This window comes from Asterias amurensis, chromosome 7 (genome assembly GCF_032118995.1).
Source record: "Asterias amurensis chromosome 7, ASM3211899v1".
NCBI lineage: Eukaryota > Metazoa > Echinodermata > Asteroidea > Forcipulatida > Asteriidae > Asterias > Asterias amurensis.
This window is the reverse complement of record NC_092654.1, coordinates 9,719,875-9,739,065: the sequence shown is the minus strand read 5'-3', so window position 1 is coordinate 9,739,065 and position 19,191 is coordinate 9,719,875. Positions and strand designations below refer to the sequence as shown.

The 19,191-nt window shown below is 39.5% G+C and overlaps 3 protein-coding genes across 3 annotated transcripts; 2 read left to right on the top strand and 1 right to left on the bottom strand.

The window, feature by feature from the left end:
• Positions 1-1,640: 1,640 nt before the first annotated feature.
• Positions 1,641-2,946, bottom strand: LOC139939318 (beta-1 adrenergic receptor-like). Its single transcript, XM_071935095.1, has one exon. The coding sequence runs from the start codon at positions 2,944-2,946 to the stop codon at positions 1,843-1,845; it is 1,104 nt and encodes a 367-aa protein (XP_071791196.1). The 3' UTR covers positions 1,641-1,842.
• Positions 2,947-5,781: 2,835 nt separating this feature from the next.
• Positions 5,782-9,714, top strand: LOC139939721 (melatonin receptor type 1B-B-like). The gene has a single exon (XM_071935812.1). It carries the CDS (start codon positions 5,831-5,833, stop codon positions 6,950-6,952), a length of 1,122 nt encoding a protein of 373 aa, XP_071791913.1. The 5' UTR covers positions 5,782-5,830; the 3' UTR covers positions 6,953-9,714.
• A 2,991-nt stretch (positions 9,715-12,705) lies between these two features.
• On the top strand, positions 12,706-14,730 carry LOC139939949 (probable G-protein coupled receptor 21). The gene has a single exon (XM_071936118.1). The coding sequence runs from the start codon at positions 12,781-12,783 to the stop codon at positions 13,942-13,944; it is 1,164 nt and encodes a 387-aa protein (XP_071792219.1). The 5' UTR covers positions 12,706-12,780; the 3' UTR covers positions 13,945-14,730.
• The last annotated feature ends 4,461 nt before the right edge of the window (positions 14,731-19,191 follow it).

Genomic DNA, 19,191 nt, shown 5'->3' with positions numbered 1-19,191 from the left:
TCTGGAGTATACTTCCGTCTATACCATACCTCCATGTCTATGGCCGTGTCAGAATTGGCGATTACATGCTACGGCTACGCCTACGACTGTTGCTAAGGAAGTTACTATATAAAGAACCGCCAGTTATAGACTCTAAAAAAACAAGTTACACAAAGGCTGTATTTTGTTGTAAAACGAAATCTTATATTTAATGTAGGCCCTATGTGATTATGAATAGATATATAAACTGTGATTAAATAACTACGACAATATTTATTCTAATCATTCTGAAATCAGCGGTTAGCTTGGGGATTCGAACCCACAACCTTCGAATGCAAGTCAGTCTTACCATTTCATCATGGCGAAAATACCATTTGCAATTCAATTTGTGACTTATGGTGTGTACAAATTTTAAAGATCCTTTAAAACATTCAAACAAACACCCCGATACAGATTCCTGTATAGTCAACAGTAGGCTCGTAATAACAGATCCTGTCACAAGTGGGCGCACTTTGATTTGAGGAGACTTGATTTCAAAGACCCATGGGTAATGTTAACAGTGTATTTTAACTTCAGCCAATTCCTTTGATCAATATATTGCAGGTAAATTTTATAAGCAAAACTATAATCAGTCGGACTTGATCTTTCTGTAGATTATTAGTTTATTTATTTTTCTCTGCCTCATTATTAGGGAAGGTACACTATTGGTAATTGTCAAAGACCAGTTTTCTCACTTGGTGTATCCCAACATAAGCATAAAATAACAAACCTGTGACAATTTTAGCTGAATTGGCCATCGAAGTTGCGAGAAAATGATGAGAGAAAGAACACCCTCGTTGGGCGAATTTTTGTGCTTGTAGATAGGAATAAAAGACTTCTAGCTAGAAGTCTTTTATTATTTTAGTGAGAAATTACCTCTTTATCAAAATCCATGCTACTTCAGAGGGAGCCGTTTTTCACAATGTTTTATACTCACCAACAGCTCTCCAATGCTCGTTACCAAGTCAGTTTTTAAGTTAATATTTGTTTTGAGTAATTACCAAACGCGTACCTTCCCTTTAAATAGCTTTGTTTATTGGTTGTTCTTTAAAAAAAAGTTTGTGTGCTCTGTTTTCATGAAGTAAGGAAATAAATAGCCTTCGAGAAAGACTCGGCTAAGGTAGAAACGTCAGGCCATTAAGTATTTTTTGAAATAAATATAAATTTGAATGAATGTAATGAAAGGAACGGTATATGAAATATAGTATTTAAAAACAGCAGATCAGATTCAATATGAGCTTCCCAGCCTACTTTCCACATAAATACACCAAGTCAACCAATAAGCCATTATTTTGTGTGTTAAATTGTAATGTTGTCTGGTACAACGACGCGCTTGATGACAAGTTACCACTAAAACTGAATTGACTATCGAGACATTTGCCATTGTTACATGATTAGGGCAGGCTTTTGCCTAGGTGCGTCAGAGACAGTGAAAACTCTACATGATTCTGAATGGATGTGTATGGCACAATGTTACCAGGTTCTGCTCATCTGGAGGTTGTTACGCAAGCTTGCCCGAACCATTTGACATCAAAATGTAAGCGGTACATTGTGACTAAAGTCCCTTCACGCTACACTTTAATCCGAAGAATCTCGGTGTTGAGGAATAATTTAACACCAGACACTATTCATATCTAACTTGCAAATGGCTTATATGACGAAATAAATCATCAAATATGGGAATTGCTTTTAACAAAATAAGACCGAGTTGAGAAATATTACGCAATTTTTGTTTGAAGAAAGTCAATCGAGACGCCAGTTTTTAGTGTCACATTGTCTTGGAGCAACCTCTTTTAAAGACAGTCCACCAGCAATATATCAATACTATATATTAGATGTGGTGCCTTTTGGGAAAACGGTAAGTTCGACAGCTAGTCTATTGTCAGAGTTTGTGCTCGGATCTGCCCTCCTTATTCCCTTCACGACAAAACACAGACAACAACACAGCTGTGCAGAGATCTCCTTGGCGCGGACACGAAAGAGCTTCAACATGAAAAAGTAAATCAATGTATTGAAGAGCGTGTTTGAGATGAGCAGCCACTGTGCAGCGAATTCAAAGATTGGTGAACTTTCCAAAATGTTTGGATCTGCAACATTCAATATGGCACCGACGATAGCTGGTATCCATGAGATGTAGAACGTAGTTGCTATGAGCACAGTTACTTTGAAGATGCGAGAGTTTTGTGCGGACACCATGGACGCGTTAGATTGTATATGTGATGCGTGCACGCCCTCAAATAAACGTTTGCTTTCATTTGACCGTCGCACCACTGCCCTTAACATTGTAACGGAGGTATAACTCACCACGGCAAAGCTGAAAATCAACAATATGGACGATAGAGCCATAAATGCCCCACGAATGTCATCATTTTTAGTACGGCGACAAACGTATTGGCGTGGTTTATACTCGAATTCTGGTTGTGTTACTGCGAGTATGGTTAGAAACACACAAGAAATCATCGTGCTGACACCAATGGCGATCTTGGTCTTAGTTTTAGTGATGAGTACTCTGTATTTCAATGGATTTACAATGGCAATGTACCTCTCTCCACTCAATAGAACCACGATAAAGAGATTGAAAACCATACAGAATTCGAACAAATATGCAGATAACTGGCAAATGATGGTCCCGTACAACCAGCATTTTGTCACAACTGGGTAGATGGATAGAGTAGCATTACATCCAACTATGAATCCACCAATGGCAAGTGCTGACAGGAGATAACCATGAGCAGTGCGGAGTGACTTAGTTGTACCCAAAATGGCCAAATTGATTGCATTTCCCGCCAAAATGAAGACAGTTGTGGCGATTACTGTAATCAGTTGCCCTGTTGATCCAGAGAGCGGTTTTAATCCGGTCAATCCACACGCTAGAATTGTTGTATTTGTAGCTTCAAATGTCATGTTCTTTTCCGTCTGAGAATCCATTTTCAAGCCATTATTTCCCGCCTTCGTGCATCAGCAAGCCAATCCGCACCACCGGTACTGAATTAAGCAGCATGCAGCGTCAGAGTACAGCCTTCTCCAGAAGTCGATCAGAGCATACTGATCGAAACGTTGAGTTAAAACCTACGGTTCTTTTGAACCACCCAACTCAATTAGATATTATCGCTACGTGTTACTGCAAACCTTACTACAATTTCCACACTGCAATGTTTCAAATCCTACTCATTTTGAAGCTGTTTCCACGGCATCACCCTCCAGAGAGCACTTTGCAAATACAAGACATTTACACAGACCTCATAAATGTCTGGGTGCAATGAATGTTCTTCTTTGAAGGACTCTGCTAATGGAACTGTAATTAGCACATACAATCAATACAAAACGAGACAACCAATTATGTAATCAGAATCGTAGCCTTCATCACAGGAAAAGATGTTAACTATCAGGTCAGGCTCAGTAGTCACCATACTGTAGAGACCCTGCCTGAACATCTCATACCACACTTGTGAATTACGCCAGCGTTCTGCCGTTGAGCCCTCGTCCACAATCATCTTTGACCTCGCATCAACCACCTGGCTTTCGAGGTTCTTGAGATTTGCATTTAATTCTGACGTACACGTGTATACATACAATCCATCACCTGCCCTGGGGACAAGTCTGAGACTGATCCTGGTATTTCAGTGTTTATTGTTTTGTATCAAGTTTCATTCAACGTTCATCCCTTGCTTTTCTATGTGCGCTTTTATACGCCCCTTATTTCAACTTAATTAAAGACACTGGACACTTTGGTAATTGTCAAAGACCAGTATTCTCATTACAAAAAATATGCAGGAAATAACAAACTTATGAAAACTTCGACTCAATTTAATCGACGAAGTTTCGAGAGAATAATGGAAGAAAGAAACTACCAATGTCGCTACACAAGTTTTGTCAGATTTCTTGAATTCGAGATTCAAGTCAAATATTTTCGTGATAAGAAAAACTACGTTACTAGAGGGAGCCGTTTCTCACAATGTTTTATACTATCAACAGCTCTCCATTGCTCTTTACCAAGTAAATTTTTAGTGCTAAAAATTATTTGTGAGTAATTACCAATAGTGTAAATCGCCTTTAAACATCATTGACGTATTCTGTTACACTAGTAGATAGGCATTAATTTTTGATGTATGTTGTGTTGTCAATAGTCTTCGAGGAAGACTGCAAGAGTCGAAACATCACTCCACAAACTTATAAAAAAAAATAGTTAAATAACAAAGAAAGAGAAAACAATATTTACGGCTGAAGATAATTAAAAAAGCAACCAATATTTTAGCCACTGTGGTTAGCTATGTAATGGACCTTATTGCAATAAACTGGGTACGCCCACGTAGGCGTGTAATGAGGTGCATGCTAGTTTGATCGCTAGCTAGACTAGCATGTTCCGCGTTCAACAGTTAGCGTTTGCGCGATTGGTTGTGAAAAGGTCCATTGCTACATTTACGGATGAAGCTAAAACGCCCTCATTCATGTATACTTGAACAACCCCATGTTCTCCTAGAGTCTTAGCCTGAAGAGTGCACCCCACTTATATGGAAATATTGACCGCTATGAGGGGTATAATTATAGGCCCACGGTGATGTCAAAACCATGACTAAGACCGAAGCGAAGCTGAGGGGATAGCCGCTCTGTTTTCTCCCTATAATTGGGTGCACACTTAGCATGCAATGTAGACGGGGACCTTGATTCTGCAAATGATCAAAATGCGCAATGCCGACGCCATGACGTCGCTTACACCATATTTGGGGCAAGCTTCTCCCCGTCTCTATTGTTTCAATATACTACGATTGGTGTGCATAGCATTAAACAAAAAACCCATAAAATAACAAATTATATAAAAACAACCCTTTTTAAGTTCAGTGGAACACCTTATAATCTAAAGTCTAAATTAAGATCACCTTATTTGGATGAACATGCTAGCATAAGTCTTCTTAAAGGCAGTGGACACTATTGGTAATTACTCAAAATATTTATTAGCATAAAACCTTTCTTGGTGACGGGTAATGGGGAGAGGTTAATGGTTTAAAACATTTTGAGAAACGGCTCCCTCTGAAGTGCCATAGTTGTCGAGAAAGAAGTAATTTTCCACGAATTTGATTTCGAGACCTCAGGTTTAGAACTTGAGGCCTCGAAATCAACCATCCAAACGCACACAACTTCGTGTGACAAGGGTGTTTTTTTCTTTCATTATTATCTCGCAAGTTCGATGACCGATTGAGCTCAAATTTTCACAGGTTTGTTATTTTATGCATATGTTGAGATACACCAACTGTGAAGGCTAGTCTTTGACAATTACCAATAGTGTCCACTGCCTTTAAAGGTAATGATTAGCCAGCAGGAAAAGGTAAACAAATTTAACTATTTAAATGTTGGTCCGAGTAAAAACACGGATCGCTATGAATCAAGTTATTTACACACTGTTGTTCCATCTACCTCCATGGTTGTTCACATTATGATTAAACACGTCGAATAACTGTATTAAATGCTCAAATAAACAAACATAATCGTCAATATTTTCAGGTCACTGTGACCATGCTCCAAAGCACGTGTATATTAACAAACACTTCCTTACTAGAGTGCCTGTGTTTGTCACCACTTGAAGCAAAAACACATAAGCGTTGTCTACGTCATATGACCCCGTGGCTGTTTGAAGGTCGTTTAAAACTGAAACTGTTGAAAGGTGAGTTCAAATTTTACTTCCTGAGTGGTTTCGACTAAAAAACTGCATGGGTTGTCCCTCAACAAACTTTCAAATTACAACACCATTAAAAGGTAACAAGTTAGCACTGCAAGGGCACTGTGTGATCCGCCATTAAGTGGTTTAAAATACAAAATGGATGACTTGACATGTGATGGTAATTCTTCATGTCTGAACTTCTGTCGGTACCCGACACTATGCTACATGGATCTCATGTTTGTCATCGCAATAACGTTTCTCATCTTGATTGGAAATATTGGGAACTTATTTGTCTTTTTGTTGACTCCATCCTTCCGGAATGGTCACGGAATAATCCTGATATCTCTCGCAATTGCTGATTTTGGAACTGGTATTATATCATGTTTCTCCATCTACCCAATGGCTACTTTTCTTGTAACACCAGAGGCTTGGCCATACGGGGACACGGCGTGTAAACTGACAGCGTATTTTGGGCAATTGTTCATTACATCATCGGGGACTACTCTGACTTTCCTTGCCATTGAACGCTACATCGCTATTGTTCACCCTTTCAAATATTCCAGGTTTGTCACCAAGAAAGTCACATTGACTTGTGTGGTAGTCAGCTGGGTTGGTATTGCTCTGGCGTATGTGACTACATTAACTGATGTTGCTTCTTATGAGTATGTACCGGCGTTGCATACATGCACGATTGCATTCCTGGGCGAGCCAGTGATGATCGCGTTTGTGTTGTTCGTCATTTTAGTACCAGACATCATCATCGTATCTGTGACTTCTTGTATAGTAACTCGGACACTAAAATCAAGCGACCGTATCCGTGCCAACATGGCGATTGTTGCTACAACCCCATCCCCAAGCCAACCGGGTTCGACCAACAGAGCAGCAGCCAGTAAGAAGACGTTGAAACTGTTCCAAATGGTAAGGGTTATGACGATTGCCGTGCTTGTCAGCTGGTTACCGTACTTCTGTGTAGCCTTTCTCATATCGGTTGTCAAGCTGGAACTACCACACGAAATTCTCTCCACGAGTCGCTTGCTACTCGTGTCCAATGGGTTCTTCAACTCTGTGATTTACTTCCTCATGAATAAGACATACCACGACAGACTTGATGAATTGTGTAAGAAAATGATACCGCGGTTTTGTTTTCGACTGAATGATTGTGAGATTAAAACAACATATTTCTGCTGTACCAACAACCGTGGAGGTATACAGGAGAACAACGACAATATCGAACATGAAGGACCAAAGGTTCCCGTGGATTTAGAGCCAAAAGCGTAAAGACATTATTCCTTCCATGCCAGATGACATGCAAGTCACTCATAATAATAGCGCACAAAATACAGACAAAACATCAACTGTTAATTGGTGTTTTCAGAAAGCGACATTATGATGAATATAACCCATTTTAAAGGCACCGGAAACTTTTGGTAGTTACAACAAAATAATTGTAAGCATGACAACTTATTTGGTAACGAGCAATGGAGGGCTGTTGATAGTATAAAACATTTAGAAATTGGCAATTTCTCACTCAAAATAATATTTAAAGACTTCAAGCCTGAAGCCTTTTTAGGTATCTCAAAAGCAAAGACATTTGCGCAACAAGGGTGTTTTTCTGTCATTATTTTCTTGTACCTTCGATGACTATTGAGACCAAATCATCACTTGTTGAGATACACCAAAGACGTGAGAACACTGGTCTTTGACAATTACTAAAGGTGTCCACTGACTTTAAGTGCTTTATAAGAGCCGGTTGGTAACCACGCTCCATCTACCATTTTCAATTAAAATCAGTGAAGTGAAATTCCTAATTTAAAACCATGATAACTGAAGCATTAAATAATGTCAAGATATACTCCGATGAAGTTAGGCGTAGAATGACGTGTCGTGACTTAGCGGTTAAGAGCACCGGACTCAAGTTCTGGGTTTGCTGATCACCAGATTGTGGGTTCGAGTCCCAGCAATGACATTTATGTCCTTAAGCAAGCACTCAACATGCATGATGCGTCGTCCTTCGGGTGGGACGTTAAGATGTTGGTCCCGTGTTTTGTGTAACACACGTATACTAATCCAGTGCACGTATCGAAAAGAGAAGGGATTCCTGGTTTGATTGGCAGCATATTGGGCTACATCACCTTGTAAACCATAACATGTACATGTAGATCTCATTAATTTAAAGATAGTCCTACATATATAGCAGGAAACACTGTATGTTGAAGCGCGTTGAGCGTCACTGAGTGAAGGATGATCGCTAGTATATAAATATTGACTGCTTCGAGTGCTATGGTTAAAACTATGACTCGCGAGGTGATCCCCGGAGCGTTCTATTTTCCCGAGGCGAAGCCGAGGGAAAATAGAACGCTACGGGGATCACCGAGGGAGTCATAGTTTTTAACCATTGCACGAGTAAAAGCAGTAAATATTTGTTTTATTACACCCCAAACATTTCTAAATGCTGTACTGTTATTATTAAGTTACAGACCTGAATGCTACAATCCACGGACGACGCGAATACAGATTGCATACACTTTTACTTACTGTGTTGCATGTAGTGTCGTGCAATTCGAAGTGGTTACAGACTATTAATTTATAATCTTCGTACACGCACAGGACGTCTGGGTACTGCACGCCATGTGCTAGTCTGTCGGACTAGCGCATGGCAAACCGGCGCTCTATCACACGGCCGTCGTCTGGCAAAACTAAGACATGTCATGTGACGCCCTCTAAACCAATGAGCAGGCAGAATACTTGCAAGGGGTGTTATAAAAGCCAATACTTCTATAGACCTTTTCGCAAATACTGGGGCGCGCGCGTAAAGCTTGGAATTAGGTGCATTGTGGTCCAGCTGGTATCAAACTTTGATCCATATCTATCCCACAATGCACCTCATTCAACAGTCTGCGCTTGCGCATTGGTATTTGCGATAAGGTCTATGAAGACAGATTTATGTCGAAAATTGACGCATGTGTTAGTTTCACTTTGTCATTGGCTCTTCAATATTATCAAATATGAGACTACATTTTGATAGTTCGTGTACACTCTGATAGAAATCATGTGAAGGTCGTAACCTTAACTTTGACTGCCCTAAAGGGACACCAATCATATATATTATTTTTTGTAAATAGTATTTAATTGTCTCAACCAATACTTATGCTCACTTACTCAAAGTCTGGGCTGTGGCGTGACGTCGTACTGCTTAGGGACCAGTCCAAATTTACCGTCATTAAATAAATTTGTTATTGTTCCTGCAGTGTAGTAGCCTTCAATAATTGTTGTAAGATTAAAACTCTCGTCCCAGTGTCTTAATTGAAATATAATTAATTAGATTGCTTAGCATGTATTGTTTTGTTTTTCTAAGCGCCGTTTCCGATGTGGCGTCAAACCCAGATTGTCTGATTGTAGCTCAAGCGTTTTGGACTGCCGCATGCCTGAAATGGAAGGTACACGTTTGGTAATTAAAATTAAAAACAAATATTAACTTAAAAACTGACTTAGTTACGAGCATTGGAGAGCTGTTGATAGTATAACACATTGTGAGAAACGGCTTCCTCTGAAGTAGCATAGATTTTGAGAATGAGGTAATTTAATTTCTCACTAAAAATAATAAAAGACTTCTTGCCAGAAAGCACACAAATTCGTTTCAACAAGGGTGTTTTTTCTCTCATCATTTTCTCGCAACTTCGATGATAACCAATTTAGCTCAAATTTTCACAGGCTAGTTATTTTATGCTTATGTTGGGATACACCAAGTGAGAAGACTGGTCTTTTACAATTACCAATCGTGTACCATCCATTTACAATGATTTATATAAATTGTACTTTTGCTAATTAAATAAGGGAATAAAAGGGTAGCGACGATTTCTTTCACGGCCGTTTAAAACAGGCAGGGTCGTTGCCGTGTGATCACGGCAACGACCCTGCAAGGAGTCACTACTCTGTTATTCCCATTCATAAATGCCTTTTTGGTTGAAAGGCGTAATAAAGTAAGAAACTCTGTAAAACTTATCCGTTTCGGACGTGCTTGAGCTCTGTATGTACGACGTCCGTGTGTTGCATTGTTATGATTGAGACGCCCAGTTTCCGGATCATATCCGTTCGTGCGCGTTGTAGTCTTTGTGCAAGACGTTATCGTTTTCCTTTCACACAAAGCGCGGCCAACTCACCGACAGCGCCCGCATCGCCCTTAACAAGAAACGTCTTGCACCAAGACTAACCGGTTATAAACAGCGTCCAGCTGGTCATTATCAACCGTTTAAACACCCCCACGTGACGCGCTCTCCACCAATAGGAATAGCCACACTGTCTGAGGTATTTACGAATGAGCAATTTAACTCGGAAAACGTTAAAACCTGCTTCTTGCTTCTTATGTTTGAAGAAGAAACATCTAATCTATGACAGATGAAATAATGTGATTAAATTTACGACATTGCAAATAATTTGCTATGTAATGTTTGAAGGGACACATTGTCTTCGGATTGGGCACTTTCGGCTCAAAAGCGTTTGTTCCGATATAAACATAGTTTGAAATATGTTTTAAAGTAGAATATTATTAAAATGATCCACACAAACATACCTCGAAATTGTACGGTTTTTCTTTTACTTTATAAACAATACGGTTCGCCATTTTGTAGTGACCACTTCGACTCCACAAAATGGTAACCGTGTTATAGTTCACGAAGTAAAATAAAAACTACACAATTGCGAAGGTTTTTTCAGTGGATAATTTTATTCTAATATTCAAAAATCTGTCCCATCATATTAATTTCATAGTGCTCGAGCGCTTTTATAGCCCAAAGGTGCCCAAATCCGAAGGCAACGTGTCCATAAAGCGTCTGTTTATTCGTTTGGTTTTCGGAGCCCTTCGAATGTTTCAACTCTAAAGAAATGAAGGTATACAATAAAACAAACCAATGAAAATTTTATTTAAAAATCGCCGGATTGATGTCCATGCAGGAAAAACAATCTCTTCCAGGAATACACATAATCTTAGTAGCGTTACCGGTGACACTCCTTATATTTAAAACTGTTATGATTAAAAGTGTACCCCTTTTCCAGAACCCGAGTACTCAAAGAAACTGGACACTATTGGTAATTGTCAAAGACCAGTCTTCTCACTTGGTGTATCTCAACATATGCATATAGTAACAAACCTGAGAATATTTGAGCTCAATTGGTCGTCAAATTTGCGAGAGAATAATGAAAGAAAATACACCCTTGTTGCACAAGTTGTTCGCTTTCAGATGCTTGATTTGGAGACCATAAAAACAAATTCCGAGGTCTCGAAATCAAACTCAAATATTTTAGTTAGAAATTACTTCTTTCTCAAAAACTACGTTACTTCATAGGGAGCTGTTTCTCATAACGTTTTATACTATCAACCGCTCCCCATTACTCGTTACCAAGTAAGGTTTTATGCTAATCATTATTGTGAGTTATTAGTTACCAATAGTGTCCAGTGCCTTCATTAGCGAAATGTTCCTGAAAATGCATTAGACTGTCGAAAGCTATTTTGCTTCTTACAACGTAATTTTCAGATGAATCCCACCAGACTGTCCCTTTGTGGCTGTTTTGCTTTATGCGCACGAGTAATAAGGAATAAGACTGGCCCTACGTTAATAGACCCTTCCCATGAAATATGTAAATTGCACATAGCGCGTGCGCACTAACGTTTTGGTTGGCAAAAGAGGGAACATTTGCGCTGTTTTGTACACGGCTAATGGGTGCGTGACGCAGACGCGATTGCGCGTCTGCTTAGTGCACAACTCTATGGCGTTTGCCAACCAACAGGGTCTGTACGCATGCGTGAATGTGATTAACATATTTCATGGGAAGGGTCCATTTAGTTAACCCTGATTGCTTGAAACTAAAAAGAAACCTCATGAATATTTATCTTGATTAATCTTGATTGTCGTCACTGTCAATTATCCATCCATCATTCCAAAATTACACAAAATAACTGGTCATTAAAGAACGAATCGCTCAGTAGATGACACGGTTTCTCGACTTCAACTTCCACTCTCATTTGCTTGTGACTGATGCCCTTCTTGTTTATTATGGTCGACAGCAATTAAATTGTTCACCATTATTTTCGGTTTCCTAACAGCTTTTGATAATATCGTTACATTAAAGGTACTGAACACGTTAGGTAAATGTCAAAGACAAGTATTCTCACTTGGTGTACATATCCCAACATATATATAAAATAACAAACCTGTGAACATTTGGGCTTAATTGGTCATAGACATTGCAAGGGATTAATGAAAGTAAAAAACACCCTTGTTGCACTTTGTGTGGTTTCAGATGCATAAACAAGTCCTGAGTTTGAAGTATTTAAATTTTTGAGAAAGAAATTACCTCTTTTTTAAACTATGTTACTGCAGAGGGAGCCGTTTCTCACACTGATTTATACTATCAACAGCTCTCCTTTACTCGTTACCAAGTGAGTTTTTATGCTAATAAATATTTTGAGTAACAACCAGTAGTGTCCAGTGCCTTTATCACGTTGCTCAAAACCGTCGCCCGGGCCATGAGAAATATAAATATAGATACGAGGTTTATATGTAATAACTTGGACCGGTAAAAGTGTATTGATAAGACATGGTGGATCTGTTTTGATTAATTTGAACGGTTATATTAAAACTTCTGCCCGGTGTATTTGATAATTAGTTTCTTGGCGTGCCGTAATTTATATGAGTCTGTGAGGCACTTAATGACATTGAGCTGCCATTAGGGATGTATGCATAACGTAAGTGAGCGTGACTATCATTGGTAATGGGTTGTCTGTGATTATGAGCGCAGTATTGTAGTCTTGCGATGCTCTGTGATGAAATTAGAAAGATGTGGAATCGGTTAGTTACACAAAGGCGTCGCAAAGCATCAAGTCCGCATTGCTTTCAGTTCGAGAACAGATATATAGGTCACCATTGCCAGTTTGTACAGACTGAACAATTCTGGTTCTGGTGATTACTGCACAATCTCCAAATATTCAGATGTACACGAACAGATGCTAAGACCCTGTGTTTATAAAAAAAAAACACTTCACAGCTCAGAGACCAGTGCTGTGCCGATAAACACAAGATCAGGCAGAGGTTGTGTGAGCTTTTGCAGATATGGAAACTAATACATCAACTACAGAGATATCAGTTTGTGAGGGTTTCACCTGCATTCTTGAACTAAGCATTGCAATTGGAGTGACGTATTGTGTACTGATAAGTAACTTACTAAACCTGATCGTTCTGGGGCTTACTCCTTCTCTTCGAAACTGCCATGGTTATCTGTTGATTTCTCTGAGCGTAGCTGACTTTGGAATTGGAGTGTTTTCAGCCTTGTCCATCTACCCCCTGGCCAAGGCAAGCATTGACTGGCCATACGGAGACGCCCTTTGCCTGATAACGGCGTATATCCTCGATACGTGCAGAGATACGTCTGCACTCATAATAGTCGCACTCAGCATCGAGCGATATATCGCCGTTGTACACCCGTTACGTTACTCACGACTAGTCACCAAAACTCGAACCCTAACCGTCTCTCTCCTATGCTGGACGGTGGGTTTGCTACTCTACTCGGCGGTATTCTTTGAGGACTTTGTCGGTTACGGGTATCACCAGGAGTTCTACACATGTCTGCCTCAATATAAGAGTAATTATACATATACATTATTGATTATCTTTGGTCTAGCGATACCATGTTTGATAGTCGTACTATTCACATCACATTCAGTGAAACGGTCCTTGATAAGGCACCGAAAACTCCGGGCCGAACTGACCCAAGCGTCATCCACAAGTCAACGAGGATCATCAACACATCATCACATCGTGAGTGAAACTGGACAAACTATGAAACTGTTTAAGATGGTCCGAGTGATGTGTATTGTTTATATCGTATCATGGATGCCGTTTTTGATTGTGATTTCTTACAGCACAATCACAAATACACCCATCAACCAGTTTCTTTTGTTCTGCACTAGCTGGATGGTCAATTTCAATAGCTTCCTAAACGCAGTCATCTACTTTTCCATGAACAAAACATTCATGAACAGAGCTCAAGAGATTTTCAAACTTATTCAACCAAAATGTTGTATCCGTGTGAACACATGGCACCTATGTTTTGACAATGTTTGCGCAGAGGTTTGCTGCATTCGTGGCGAGTTTGACTTGCGTAAAGAACTGAGGGTCGAGTCGTCTGGAATAACACCATATACTATCGACTGTGAACTCTTAACTTTTAAGACTCCTGTTAACAAACCAGATACTACACATTTTAATATAGAATAGAGTCAATGCATCTCGCGCTCACTTAAAGTGACACGTTGTCTTGGATCGTGCGAGTTGGTCTATGAAAAGTATATGAAATCGTTCATTATCAAATGCATATGGCTAGAAAGACTTTTTAAAGGTAGAATATAATGATCCACCCAAAAGTTCCTCGAAATTGCATGTTTTTTTTTTCTTAAAACGGCACGCCAATTTGCCAAAATTGTTGACTCCACAAAATGGCCGACCGTGTTTGTTCACAAATTTACAACTGGTGCCATACTCGTTTTTTCGCTTAGTGCACAGCCACAAGACACCGATGAACAACTCTTAATATCGAGTAACTTTTGGCTGGTCTTGTATTAGAAACACTCAAGTGTATTAGGTCACCAATAGAAGAGTTACTGCATTGGTATATAAATAACATTAAAATAACATTAAGTGCATGGTTTTCAAGCCTACCTATGATTTTGCTATAGCCTACCTATGGTTTTCTCCGGAACAGTTGTTTCGAAATTCGACCGAAGTATTTTTGGTCTATAGGCCTAAGCAGTTTTTTACAGCTATGTTTGATCAGTTTGTTAAATTTTTTTGTGCTATTTCAAGACTATTCCATTTCAAACTAGTCACTCATGTATGGCACCGTGCATTACGGTTTGGGTATAATTATTGTTCATGATTGTAGTGTTCATTTTGGTTAGTCTAGGAAATGGTGTTAGTTTCTTTCCAATAAATTGGAAATATTATTGTTGTATGAAGAAATGATGTGTTGTGTTTCGTGTACACCGACATTATTGATTATCTTTGGTCTAGCGATACCATGTTTGATAGTCGTACTATTCACATCAATTTCAGTGAAACGGTCCTTGATAAGGCACCGTGCATTACGGTTTGGGTATAATTATTGTTCATGATTGTAGTGTTCATTTTGGTTAGTCTAGGAAACGGTGTTAGTTTCTTTCCAATAAATTGGAAATATTATTGTTGTATGAAGAAATGATGTGTTGTGTTTCGTGTACACCGATTTAGTATATTAACTTCTTGATTTAGTAAGAGATGGGCAACAATTTCCCCCGCGATACGGCGAGTCATTCCTGATGCGTTTTCCCGAGTCAAAAGACCTACCCTCCCGTTCTAAAAAAAAAAAAAACTTCTAAAGGTTAAATGCACTGGACACCTTCGGTTGTTGTCAAAGACAAGTATTCTCACTTGGTGTATCACAACATGAGCATAAAATAACAAGTCTGTGAATATTTGGGCTCAATCGATCATCGAAGTTGTAAGAGAATAATGAAAGAATGGTTGCAAAAATGTGTGTGCTTTCAGCTGCTAGTAAAATGCTTCATGTGACGCGCTCTCCACCAATAGGAATAACGAAACTGTCTGATGTATGTATGAATGCATTTTAAAAGAATTTTAGTAAAAGATCACTTGTTGTCGTTTGTTCAAGCTCGTCTTAAACTAAAAATACATTTGAAGCTGCCAGCGAAGAGCCACTTTGCACTGGGGGCTGACGTATGACAACTCTTTCTCATGCTTGCTCCCCGGCTCGAACCATTCTAGAGGCATTCTGGTTATAATTAATAGATAAATTAAATATTGAAAAGACGACTGCAAAATTCATGACAGAGGCTTATTCAATCCATCAGGTGGGCTGATTAAAAAACGAGCAATAATCCATCCGTGTTGTGTACATGGTGGATTAATCAGCATGGCAATAAAAAAATATAAACGTAGACAAAGACACGTAATTATTTGTTTGTGGACCAGCAGAAAAGTCTTGCATCATGACTTGGGTGGCTTTGCGATGGCACACAGTCTCACTGCACACCATCCACAAGTTGAGCCATAGGCACAGTCATTTACTAACACTAGAGGCATTGATGACACTGCAAAAACGATTTCTCTGTTCAGTCTAAAGGATTTTAGGTTTAAAATCACCATGGAAAATGAGATGGAGAATCAGACTTTATCGTCCCCTGTTTGCCAAGGATTTGTATGTGTTATCGAGTTAGCTATTGCCATTGGTGTAACCTTATGCGTCTTGCTTGGGAACTTGGCGAGTTTGACTGTTTTAATTTCAACTCCCTTACTTCGGAACTGCCATGGCTACCTCTTGTTTTCACTGACTGTTGCTGATTTTGGAGTTGGTGTGTTTTCAGCCTTGTCTCTCTACCCCCTAGCTACGTTGGGCACGTCGTGGCCTTACGGTGATGAGCTTTGTCTTATAAACATCGTACATCCACGAAACATGCCGTAACGTGTCTGCTGTGACACTGGCCCTACTCAGTGTGGAAAGGTACGTTGCTGTTGTGCACCCATTGAGATACTTGGGCACGTCGTGGCCTTACGGTGATGAGCTTTGTCTTATAAACATCGTACATCCACGAAACATGCCGTAACGTGTCTGCTGTGACACTGGCCCTACTCAGTGTGGCGAGGTACATTGCTGTTGTGCACCCATTGAGATACTCTAGCATCTTGACCAAGAAAAGAGCCCTGTGGGCAGTTGTGTTCAGCTGGGTTCTCTTTCTGTCGCTCTACTGTGTGGTTTTCTTCGATTTCTTCGGATTTCACTACATATCAAACTTGTACACGTGTTTACCACTGTATGAAAATGCCCCTGTCTATACACTTACCATTGTGATGACTTTAGCATTACCAGTTGCGTTGGTCATATTGGTTACGTCGATTTTAGTGAGAAAGTCACTTGATAATTATCAACGCACAAGAGCCAGCTTAACTCATTCGTCCTCACTTCAGCAGGGTTCTGCCAAGACGAACCTTCCACACAATGCAGGCATTAAACAAACTATTAAACTCTTTAAAATGATCAGGATTATGAGTTTAGTATTTTACGCATGCTGGGTACCGCATATGATAACCGTGTCATACTCAATCATAATGCAGACATCTGTCAACCAATTGCTTATCTTCTGCACCTATTGGACCTTGGCGTCCAACAGCTTTCTCAATGCTGCCATCTACTTCGCTATGAATAAAGTCTACATGAAGAGAGGAGAGGCGATTCTGAAGAAGCTTCTTCCAGCATGTTGTGTCCATGTGAATACTTGGCATCGGCATGTGGACAAATTTTGTTTAGGGTGTTTTGTGGTCGCAGAAGAGGAGAAACTGACCCCTCTACGTCAAACAGTGCATCGTCTGTGATGACAGATAATACTGAGTGCAATATGGTGACATTTCATACTAACAGACTTTTCAAGTGATGCTGACGTCAACAGCAGCGTATAAGCATACACCATTTACATTCACAATATTTTTACTGTCATACATTTATGGAGTGTATACATTTAAAGGATTTGGGTACTTTATGTATCACAAAACACTATGTCCAAAGATTTACATTAAACTCGCGCTGCAGTTTGAAGATAGTGATGGTAGAAGGCTTCCCTAAAAATATTACTGAGGTGCTGTAGTTTTTGAGAAATGAGTAAAACAAGTCACGAAAATTATTTTAGCATGTAGAATGTATTTTTGTGAGATTGTTTTACTCACTATTAAAAAACTACAGCACCTCAGCAAGTAAGCTTTCTACTATCATTACCTTCAAACGGTGTAAATTTAATGTAATAATGTGAACAATGTATTTTGTGTTGCAAAAAGTAGTAACCATTTAAAGTAGTTCAGGTCCTTATTAGCTTAAACTTCAGAACACAATTTTTTAGGGAGGAACTTTTAAATTTCTGAAGATAAATATATCACACACTTGTTTTTTTCTTGTTTCACTTTTATCTTTTTGTAAAATAAATTCGCTCTGGAATCTGTATGCATTTTTACTCGCGTTTCCTCGTTTAAACGGCAATTACTAACTGCAGTACTGCAACAATGAAAGACATTATATTCGGCTTTGAATAAAGTCATTGCAACTCTATAATATAGTTTCGATCTATAACTTTATAAAAGATATGTCACTGTATGTGTGAGAGAGCATGAGTTGGAGTGTGTTGTGACATGTATTTCGTATTCTCCAGAGCCCATTTTCAATACAATGGTTTTTGGCTTGGGCTATGGCTTTAATTGAGTTGCCGTGACTGCAAAAGTGGCGTAACTAGCAGGTGCCCCCCCCCCCCCCGCCCCCAACAATCCACCCACGTGATGTCAGTGCCCCGGATGCCCGCCCCCTTGAGATGTATTCTGTAGGAACTTGGGTGTTCTGAAGCAAGGGCGGATCCTGGGGGGGGGGGGCAAAAAATATATTTCAAACCGACCAACCCTTACTGCGTTGGTGATTTAACTGGAAATTCAACTCAACTTTTTCCCTTGCATTTTGAAAGAATCTGATACTACGCTACATATGTCTTGTAACGAAAGTTTAAGTATTGCCCACGGCCCATACTCTACAGCTCAAGTTATGAAGGTGTTTTGTTCTGTTTCCTTCATCAATTAGGCCTATATAATAGTATGCCTCTAAATGGCCTCAGATTGCACCACACAGCATCTAGAATGCTAAATTTTCCGGGGACCGGACCTTTTGTCTGGATCCGCCTCTATTCTGAAGTGCCTCTCCCCCCCCCCTAGAAAAATATGTGCCCCCCCCCCTTGTGCCCCCTAAGAATGTACTTTAGTCACGCCACATGGGTTGCAAAAGACCCTCATCATGCTGCCATAATCTTGATCATGTTCACTGTATCCAATAACATTGCTGAATGCTAATTATGCATTGCATAAAAAAGGAACCAGACGTTTTCTCCTTCCAGCCACGGTTTAAAAACATTGTTTTGAATGAAAGTAAATCAAGATGGCCGCTCCATGATAAAGGCATTTTGTGTATCCAAGAGAGCCGGATGCATTAGCCTGCAAGATTAAATATTATCAAGGTTATGAAACTATACCGTTGCGGAAGTAGAACGGGAAACTGTGCTTTTGTTACATGTGTGGGCCTAGAACTTTCTTTTGTAATTCACCAAACCGCCTTGGTTGGCATTGACGGCCGTATGTTAAAAACATGTTTTTAAAGTGTCATGCAAACTTTCTATTAATAAAATACCTTCCATCATTATTTGTTTTGTTCTCAACAAGTTCAACACAATGTTTGAATATGTTTTCAATGTTACAAACAGTAGTGATCTGTTTTTGATTTGCAATAATGGCTTTCGATAGTTTTCCAACCTGGGTTGGCAAAAACTCGGGCTTTGACGTTGCAAAAAAAAAGGTCCAGGGGTGGATTTCTCAAAGAGTTAGGACTAGTCTTATCTCGAGTTAGGACTAGGTACTCGTCCTAACTTAGGACTATCCATGCAATTTGTA

Coding starts and splice junctions, on each gene's coding strand:
- LOC139939949 (XM_071936118.1), top strand. CDS start 12,781: ATGGAAACTAATACATCAACTACAGAGATATCAGTTTGTGAGGGTTTC.
- LOC139939721 (XM_071935812.1), top strand. CDS start 5,831: ATGGATGACTTGACATGTGATGGTAATTCTTCATGTCTGAACTTCTGT.
- LOC139939318 (XM_071935095.1), bottom strand. CDS start 2,946: ATGGATTCTCAGACGGAAAAGAACATGACATTTGAAGCTACAAATACA.